The 9,510-nt window shown below is 57.6% G+C and overlaps 4 protein-coding genes across 4 annotated transcripts; 1 reads left to right on the plus strand and 3 right to left on the minus strand.

Annotated features, from left to right (window-relative positions):
* Positions 1-1,115: 1,115 nt before the first annotated feature.
* Positions 1,116-2,538, minus strand: C8Q71DRAFT_793244 (P-loop containing nucleoside triphosphate hydrolase protein; the record flags this gene model as incomplete). The annotated part of the gene is made up of 2 exons (XM_047925460.1): positions 2,159-2,538; positions 1,116-2,063 (listed from the first exon to the last, which is right to left on the minus strand). The coding sequence occupies exons 1-2, from the start codon at positions 2,486-2,488 to the stop codon at positions 1,116-1,118; spliced, it is 1,278 nt and encodes a 425-aa protein (XP_047772222.1). The 5' UTR covers positions 2,489-2,538.
* Positions 2,539-5,641: 3,103 nt separating this feature from the next.
* On the minus strand, positions 5,642-5,809 carry C8Q71DRAFT_719243 (uncharacterized protein; the record flags this gene model as incomplete). Its single annotated transcript, XM_047921288.1, has 1 exon — positions 5,642-5,809. A coding segment is annotated over one exon (168 nt), but the record flags the coding sequence as incomplete, so codon positions are not given.
* An 810-nt stretch (positions 5,810-6,619) lies between these two features.
* Positions 6,620-7,713, plus strand: C8Q71DRAFT_863926 (uncharacterized protein; the record flags this gene model as incomplete). Its single annotated transcript, XM_047928253.1, has 4 exons — positions 6,620-6,747; positions 6,812-6,818; positions 6,849-7,035; positions 7,433-7,713. The coding sequence occupies 4 exons, from the start codon at positions 6,620-6,622 to the stop codon at positions 7,711-7,713; spliced, it is 603 nt and encodes a 200-aa protein (XP_047772224.1).
* A 997-nt stretch (positions 7,714-8,710) lies between these two features.
* Positions 8,711-9,499, minus strand: C8Q71DRAFT_863927 (uncharacterized protein; the record flags this gene model as incomplete). The annotated part of the gene is made up of 1 exon (XM_047928254.1): positions 8,711-9,499. A coding segment is annotated over one exon (789 nt), but the record flags the coding sequence as incomplete, so codon positions are not given.
* Positions 9,500-9,510: the final 11 nt, after the last annotated feature.

The raw sequence follows: 9,510 nt of genomic DNA on the forward strand, positions 1-9,510 counted from the left end.
ATCCTGCTGGTGCGACGTGGACAGGATGGGGCAGAGTGAAGTGTGGTGCGTGTACCTGTCTTGGCATTCCTACAGAAGTACGGGACGCACGGGGAGTGATGAACGGATTTGACCCAACATCTAACGGTGACGAAGCACGAGTTCGAGCTGCGCCCGCGCCCATCGACTCTGAGCTGTGTAGCACGGACTGTACAGATGGGCCGAAGGGGAGTTACTGAATTCTGGTTGCGTGATGCGAGGACGTGCAGCGGCGGGTGATGCTACGGGCCTTCTTTCGACTTCGCCGCTGTGAAACGGGTGTCATGCCCAAGAGGGTCTTGTAGCGCCACGTCTCGATGACCGAGGTGAGGCTATTGAGGTCCGCGTCTGTCGCAGAATCCCACCGAATGATCTTGAGGATGCTCTGGGCATTGACCTCCGAATCGTCGAGCCTCAGGATTCTCCTACTCTCCCCGACAAGTTGGGTAATGAACTTGGAAGGAAAGTCAACTTCATACGACATGAAGAAATTGTCGCGTCGAGGATTGACTGCGTTCACGCGCCACTCCGTAAGCGCAGCCCGTAGTCGATCCTTGTCCTGCCGGATCACTGAGACATCGCTACTGGGCGGGACATTACCCGACTCGGAGGTACCCGTTGACGCCACAGAATGGGACCCGGACGCTGATGATTGTGACGTGATGGTTGTGGATCGTGTGCGAGTGCTCGGAACCGCGAGCGGTCGTATGAAATCGGCGGCATACATCGATAGGCGAGGGTCTTTATCGGAGGCTGGTTGTATGATGTCAGGATGTGTTGGGCTGCAATAATTACAACACCGTGCGCGAGGCGGATGTCTCCCGACGTCCAAGACAGTCCAGCGGAGCAACCAGGGAGACTTGTCAGAGCGGGACCCTGCCACAGGTTTGTCCGAGTTGTCGAGAGACCTATGCGTTGCTAGCCGTGTTCGCGATTGAAAAGCGTCGACAAGGAAGCGATGTAGGCAGCCTGCAACAGCAAGTTAGATAACACCATCAAGTGAAGTAAGACCACCTGTACGCACTATGCTCACACTCATCAGCTACATTGATGAACTTCTCCAGGTCGCTAGGCAGCCTTGCACGCTGGGTAGCACTTCACTTGCTCTCTGGCTTGACCTTCGTAGACGACTGGCGCAGGCGTTGTACCGCCTGCACGGCGATCTGACTTGCGACGGGTGGAGGACGGAACGCCCATTGCGGGACTAGAAGCAGACAGACAGCCTGCGTCGTTCGGTGACGTCCTGCACGTCCCCAACGTTGTGCGACGACCGATAAGGAGCGTGGGCATTTCAAAATGACGATGTAGCGGATGTCGGGTACATTGCAACCCACACCCGCCGCATCGGTGGCACAGAGAATGCGGTAGCGGCCACTCCGGAAGCGCTCCCATGCGAGCTTCTTGGCCGCCTCGGACGCGCCTGACGGGAAGGCATAGACCGTGTCTCGAAGGTGCGCAGGGAGGCACTTCCGGATCTGAGCCTTCATGTCGTGACATCCAGGCTCCGAGTCGATGTAGATGATGGATTTCGGGATCTCGGCGGCCTGCGGGGCATTGGTGATGTTGGTAGGGAGGATATTGAGGAAGTCTGGCAGGGGATTCTGCGGATTGCGCAGCGCGCGCGTGACGAACAAGAGGTTGGGCCGGTCCGCGCCAACATCGATGCCCCAGAAAGGGCGTAGGCCGAACGAAAGCGTGTCCCATAAGACATCGAACGTCGAAGTGGAACACGTCGCTGTACAAGCCACGAAAGGGATTTCGTGACCAGTATAGTGACGCAGTGTGCTTAAACGGCGATAATGCCCCCTGAAGTCCTCCGCGCCCCGCTCGTCTACACAATGCGCCTCGTCGATAATCACGGCTTGTAGGCGATCCCGGAAGCGATGGTCCTTCCAGAGCTTCGCGAACGACTCGGATTGTGCCATCTCCGGTGAGATGTAGATCATTTGAGCCTCCGTGCGTGCTGTCGTCCAGAGCGCCGCTGTGCGAGAGTTGTCCTCGTTGATCATGACGGCCTTGATACCCTTCGATTCGGCCTCCTTGACCTGGTCATCGGAGCACACTTCATCTCACACCTAGTAGAACAGTTAAGAACTACTTACCTGGTCTGCTTCAAGTGCCTTCAATGGGCTGATATGACAATGACAACCTTCTTCTTCCCTCCTAGCACCGCCAGGCCCTGGAAAACCAGACTCTTTCCGTAGCCGGTCCCCGCGCAAAAAATGCTGTCGTAACCGCGTAGCACCTTGGAAATCATTTGAGCTTGCCATGGGTCCGGCTCAAACTCCAGCCGCAGCAATCTCTTGAGGTTGTCACTGATTTTACCCTCCGAAAACTTTGACGACCTCGGCTTGACGCCCTGAGTCCTCTTCGGAGGTGTCTTGCGCCGCCAAGGCGTTCCAGGACTGCGAGTGGAGCTGCCTAGGGCCGGTGCGGGACGTCTGGGAGGCGTTCGTGGACTCTCAGACATTGCGACGCGTCGAGTCGTGGAGAGTCAAGGTGAGAGCACAGAGAGAGCGCATAAGCGCCGAGCAGCCGCACGCGTTCGGACGCGTTTACACAGCGCGTCTCGAAGACTCGCGCCGCGGCGGAGGCTCCCTCCTCATGTTGAGCTCATGTAAGGCTGAAAATACCAATGTAGGTTCATGTGAAGACCTTTATCCACCAGCCTTTGGCTTTCAAACGACGCAACTGGACGTTGCGAATATTTTTTAGCGTAGCGAGCAACCATGCTGGTTTGGCCGTCCGAGCGCTGTTTTACGCAGCTGATAGCACGACGTCTGAGAGGTCCGGGGACTTCGAAGTTGCTGGAGTACATTCCTATGCTTCGAAATAACATTTCACACTGCGAGACCTAGTCAATTGGCGCGTGTTCTCAACCACCAGACAGGCCGCAACAACCCCCCCAGTTGGACCGATCTTGAAGCAAGCCCCTCCTCACATCGGTGTGCGGAGCACGAAATACCACGTGGAGGAGGCGGCTTGTTCCGAACCTACCACGTGTGCACTGTGACTTCCTGAGAACGTCCGATCGACTGGGAGGGGCGTTGCGTGCAACGCGCAACGCGCAACGTGCAACAGTCACATACATCACGCTGTGACATACACTTTTAGACAGTTGCTTATGTGCTCGTCCAGCCTCGGCGCCGCCGCAGCGATGAGAACTAAGTAGAGAGCTGCACTATTTGAGAAGTCATAGGATTGTGCTGGTGAATACTGCACGGCTAGCTGACGTCTACTTGTACATAGATTCCGACTAACTTATTACCGTTGACCGACCACTTGCCTAATCGGGGCATGTGGCGGGTGCCTTGTGACGCGGTCCGTTCCAAACATACTTACAGCTGTTTTCTGAACATCGTTTAGATGTGTGATAGCTCCTATATAATCGGGTTTACATTCCAGTTTTTTCTTTAGCTCAATTGGGATTGCGGGGACCGACTCTAGTCTCTGAGTTGCCAACAGTCGCCACCGTGGCCGGTGGCCGCGATGTATCTACCGGGAGATTACGTAAGTATACGGTGGCGGGCCGCGGTGCATCGAGTAAGCACTCGAACTACGCACACGGAGGCGACATTCGTTCTACTAGAGGATATACCTCTCAGTATAACCTCCAACAATCCCTTGTAGCCCAAGGTTGAAAAGATTCGTGTACCGTTGGCCCGGGCGCCGCTTAGGCCACAGGGGAGCCACACCGTGACTTGCGTGACGTTGCGCGTTGCGCGCAACGCGTTGCACGCAACGGCTCTCCCCGTGGATCGGACTTTCTGGACTTCCTGCAATGCTTCGCGGAGTCAAATCAGCGTGCGTCAAGTTGAGACCGCACAAATGCATCCGCCATTCAGTACATACAGTCCATATACAGGCACACAGATCACGCATCGGGCTGCCCGGTGCAGCGTGCTGGATACGCTAGTCTCCCATAGGCAGACCGCAAATACGACCTTTTTGGAGGGGAGGAGGACGGTCGTATTAGGGTCTGCTTCAAAACGCGCCCTCCATACTGGCCAAGCCCCTTGAGGACCCATTCTGTGATGGCCGGACGATGCCAGTGGCTGCGGCACGGCACGGCAAGAATGCCGGTGGCTGATCCCAGATCCATCTCAGATATTATCGGTCGCACTGTAGTGTATGAGGCAGACTGCACATTGAATATGATATGATTTCTCGCTCTACGTCTACACTCAGTTCACGGCGAAACACAAGATGCACCGAAATCCTTCCCATGATCATAATTTCCCAACCTACAGCCCACCTCCCCCTCCGGCACAAGGCTGGTACAGACCTATTATGACTTCACCACCACCCGCGTACGCGCACGGTGTTCATGGTGTCCCCCACGAACTGACACCGGTAGCCACAATATCAGCCTACTCTCCAGGACCATACATACCCATGATGCCTCCTGTCAATTGGCAGACTCCTCCGCCGGTATATCCGGCGTTTGCGCCACCGAGGGTATCGCAGACACCTGTAGTATGCGTACAACCCAAACCGACTCGTGCGGAAGAGCCAGCGCATGTCGTAGCGTGCATTAGAACGGCGAATGAGGTGACACTCACCCTCGTGCAGGCCCGAGAACCGGCAGACCGAGTCCATCTGAGGACCGGTGCAGATCGTCGCAGTTAACGCGATGATGACCGGAGTGTACACGAACGTGGCCGATGTTTTTGAATGACGTGCGAAACTGGTTGCCCCAGCTGCAGAGTAGGTGCGCCTCGTCGACGTTGAGCGCCATGAGACGACCGGTGAACGTCTTGTCATCGACCAGACCTCGGAATCCCGACGTAGATAGCTGCTCCGGGGAGAGCAGGATAACAGCCGTGTTCGATCGCGCCCTTTGCCAAGGGTCAGTGTTCACGCCTTTCGCTCGAGTGGTGTCGGCATTGATGACCACAGTTGTAAGGCCGGTGGCCTCGAACTTGGACTGCTGTTCTGATCTGAGCCATGATTTCCGCAAAGGAGTGTAGTGCCACTCACCATATCTTACTCAAGAGCCTTCGTCGGGCAGACCACAACCATACACGGGTCCGCTCTGAAGCGACTACGCAGCTCCTTCGGACACAGCTCCCGGTCCTTCGCTAAGGCTTGAGCTACAAGCATGTAAATCAAGAGAAATCCGGTTTTCCCTGATCCAGTTGGTGTGATTGCGAGCACGTCGACGCCGTCGAGTGCTTTACAAGCTCCTTCGAGCTGGTAGTCGTGGGGGCTCCATGGTTGAGTTTTCGAGGTGATGTCGCGGCAAAAAGCGATCCCTCCAGGGGAGCTGAACGAGGTGAATGAGTGTGTATAAGCCCCATCAGACACGGGGCTCTGCATTGATTGGAGTCGGCTACGGTACATGCAATGAAGAGCTCAAGAGAGGGAAGCAGCAAGCAAATGAGGAGCGCGACGCGTCCGACGCGTCGCGCGCGAGAGATCTGAACGCGTGTTTCGGAGATGGACCTGCTTACGTAACTCCGCCAAAGGCGTTGGCCAGTGTTTGCCAGGGATATTGAGACAGACTATGGATACGCAGGCCTACGCAGGCCCACATCGAGCCTATTGTGCTTGAGTATTGATCGATGATCATCTGGACACCCACTGAACGCTAGTGGAACCCTTGCATCTCCATCTGCTAGAGTCAGTCAAAGCCGCCCGTCGAGAGCGACGGCGGCAGCGCCTGTGGGCCATCGCCGCAGGTGACGTTTGCGTTGTCGGTAAGTTGCAGTTCCATTGTCGCGCCCGCCTCGAACGCGCTCCAGTCGCGGTAACACGTCGAGTTCCATGCCTCGCCATTGATGGTCACGTTCTAGAGGGTGTAGCGTCAGTTGGTGCCGTGAAGACTCAACACAGGTTGAGCTGCGGTGACGTCTGTCGCCTCCCCCATCTGCTGAATCCTTGCATGCATACTACGACATACTGCCTCTCGACCTTCCCTCTCTGGCCATGTCTGAAATAGGAGGATCAGGCAGCTCTTTCAGTGGCCGTTCGCTGGGATCGCCTTCCGTGGTGAGCATGTGCTAGCTCGCGCCTCTGTTGCATGCAGGGCTCTAATCATTGTCGAACCCCGGCCGACCAGCCGTTACGTTGTTCACGACAACAACTTGTGTGCGTGCCATCAAGATTCAATAGCAAACAGGCAGAGGACAGACAGGAGGATGGTCACAGCAAAATGTTCGATCGGCTCGTCGCGGCAGCGTCGCTTGATGAGGATTGAGGGCGGGCGTCGCACACCCAAAGTCGACGCAAGGCAGCTCGGACTCACCTCCCCTGCGCCTGCGAAACCCGAAGTTGACGCATGACTAAACGTCCGAACTCGAAGCTTCCTCGCAGAGGCATATGTGTCCCGGGTGACCTGGCGTGTGCTCTTGCCAACGGACTCCTTCCGCGCGGCGAACATGCCCGACATGGCGGGCGCGTCGTCGTCACCGGTGCATCCTCCTTTCTTTGACTGTAGCAAGGCTGACTGGCCGATGTCGGAGAGAACGTCGGAATCGAGAGGGAGATCGTCAAGGTACGCTCGCCCCTCACCAGCGAGGCTGCTCTCACAAACAGGAATGCGCGACGTTGACGCACACACGCACCACAGGTCTTCCACCAGAACACCGCGCGTGTGTACATGGCCGCGCGGAGCTGGACGAAAGCACAAGCTGGGTTCGCGAGCCTCAAGGAAGAGACGGGGCGCAAGGCGATGTTTCTGGAGATCAATTTGAAGCCGGTGAGGAGGGCGGCGGTGGAGTTCTTGAGGTGAGTGGTGTGGTGGTTGGGTGTGTACGGGATGGGGTGGGTACTTACCTGTGCGGCCGAACAGTCAGGAGGTTGCATATCTCGTATAACAACGTCGTCAGTGCTACCTCCATCCCTACCTCTACCTCGCCTATGTTCCCCTTGCCCTCTCCCACCCGCTCACCCGCGCCCACGCAGGCCTTTTCCTCCTCACGGAACTGCTCACTCCCGCGCTCCTCGCAGGCACGCGCGCGCGCGTGGTTTCCAGCTCCTCGTCCATCGCGATGCTCATCGCCACCTTCCGCGATGGTGCGGCAAGGCGCAGATTCGGGAGGCAGGGGCGCTGTATGCGCCGAGTACCCTCGAACCTGCAGAACTGCAGCACACATTGTCTCTCAAGCAGCCTGCACAGTCTGTATGCATCGACAACCACAACCACCAGCAGAACGCATCAAGTTAGCGGACGCCGCTTGCGACATTGCCGCCTCCTTCGACCACGACGCGACTACATTCAAATTTTACAGCCACCGACTCGGATAACAACAGCGCGCTCCCTGCTGCACACGCGCTACCCCTCTCCTTGCTCTCGTACCTGCCTCCCTGCCAGTGCCCTCTCGCCCTATTATCACGACCCTGCTATCGAGGAACGGCTACCCAAGTACGCAGCGCCTGCTGGTGCAGCAGAGCCATCCTCACTTGCAGACAGGTCGCGCGATGAAGCTCGGCACGGATGCGTTCGCGCGGCCGGCGAAGTTGTCGTTCGGCGCGTCAGCGATGTATGTACCATTTACAGGCTTTGCGCACGCCCAACTCCTCCCTGGGCATGTGCTCCTCCGGACTTTTGTTGACGGTCCCTGTGGGTCAGCTGCGATGGCGCGCTGGGGCGAGTACTCGACGGTGCTCCTCATCGCAGGCGGGTTCGGCGCCAGCTTCGCGTTATATGTGCTGCAGTTCATGACGCTCTGCATATCTGGCTGGGACGGGTAGTATCTGGGCAGCAAGAAGGGTGACCACTGACAGCCCGGCTTCAAGATGAAACGTGTCCGCTTCGTATGGGCTAGTACGCGAACTCGGCAGGTCTGTGCCCTGACCGTCATCGGTAGTATTGAAGGCTGACATCTGCGCCGACCCTGCACAGGCCATATGCAATGGTGTGCTTCACTGTTACGCAGCTGTACGACGATGATACCTGCCCCTGAGTTTCAGGTTGGCATCTTTGTCGCGAACGTTATGGTTGGCCTGAAGCAACAGCAACAGAGCAAAATGAGCACAAGCAAAGGAAGAGACGGATCAAGGATCAGGTGTGAACGAAAGGAAAGCAGGGGCACTAAACCGGAACGTCAGTGAGCCACCTCCTTGTCTTCATTGTCCCCCTCGTCCACTTGCACTCGCGCCCTCCCTCTGCCTGTGAGAGACGGAGGTTTCGTCTACTCGCACTGGGAGGGAACGGGCTGCCTGGCGGCTCGAACGTTGGTGGTCGCTCCGCGACCGAGTCGTAAGTGGGTCGTGAAGGTCGTGTGCTGGCGAGGAGCCGGCCTGAGATATACGGTCGGGTTGGCGAGGAGCCGCCGCGACACGTATACCGACGTGCACTAGCGAGGAGCTAGCGTGGCACGAGTCGTCGAGTCTTGGCGAGGAGCCGAGACGCGAGGAGCCGTGGACGTACGCGGAGGTGAGGTCCGCGAGGTGAAAGCGTGCCTGCAGCGAGGAGCCCAGGAGGCCAAGACGGCGAGGAGCCGCTCTTGGGGTAGGAGACAGCGAGGAGCTTCTCCTCAGAGCGGCGAGGAGCTCGCGCTGGGCGCCGAGGAGCGAGGAGCTCGCGCGGCTGGGGACTTACCTCCTGGTTCGGACGGTGCGGTATCGCACACGGACGAGTGTGGTAGGAGTTCAAGAAGGTCTGGCGTCTAATTGCTGGACGCGCGCGAGATGACTGCGAGCGCGCGCTTACGTAATTACAGTAAGAATACAAGATGTACTAATTAATCTAGGGACGCGGTACGAAAGCCTGCGGGTCGCGATTATCGAAGGTAGTCCTATATACGTTAGCGTACGCAGCCTTGATGCGCTCTACCGCATCCATAACAGTGCCCCCCATCGCGAGTCGCAGGTCTTGAGCGATGTCGTCCCGTAGGTTCCATTCGAGCATGAGCCGTCCGATTGCGAACCAGTGCCTCATGCGTACCACGTCGTCGTCACTGTCGAAGTAACGCGGCTCGTCGGCGGATGGATATGTTGTCGTTCCTTGTCCCCACGCTCGTCGAATACGGTCGCGTACTCCTGCCCAGATGGCCCCCCGCGCTGCGTCCGTCGTGGCCGCTTGGAGACTTGGTAGCCGCCTTGCCGCTAGTCGTTCGAAATTGTATCGAAACAAGAACGTCCGCAAACTCCAGATCTCGTTCTCCCTTTCGTTCGGGAGAGGGTTCCGGAACGGGTCGATGGCGCCGTCTGGTAAGGGACGAGCTGGATTGGTCCTAGCAGCTCTCACCAAGTTAGGAGGACCTCGGAGGTTAGACTTCCATTGACGGTGGTTCCGCAGAACCCAATCCTCCGGCTTCCTCTGCAGACGTAGAAGACAGGGTCCACGATTTTGCAGCCAAGTGATCGTGCTCAGGTACCCTTCGTCGCCCTCCGCTAGCAAGAGTTGGGGAGAGGGTAGCGGCGTCCCCGCGTCTTGAGGATAGACCGGCGCGGGACCCAGCTCGTCTTCTCCCTTTAGCCGGAGGACTGGCACGTTTCCGTCACGCTCGAAGGGATGGTGGAGGTATTCATCCACCTCGGCGGCGG

The sequence above is a fragment of the Rhodofomes roseus genome (assembly GCF_022264815.1).
Source record: "Rhodofomes roseus strain CIRM-BRFM 1785 chromosome Unknown C8Q71scaffold_72, whole genome shotgun sequence".
Classification (NCBI taxonomy): domain Eukaryota; kingdom Fungi; phylum Basidiomycota; class Agaricomycetes; order Polyporales; family Fomitopsidaceae; genus Rhodofomes; species Rhodofomes roseus.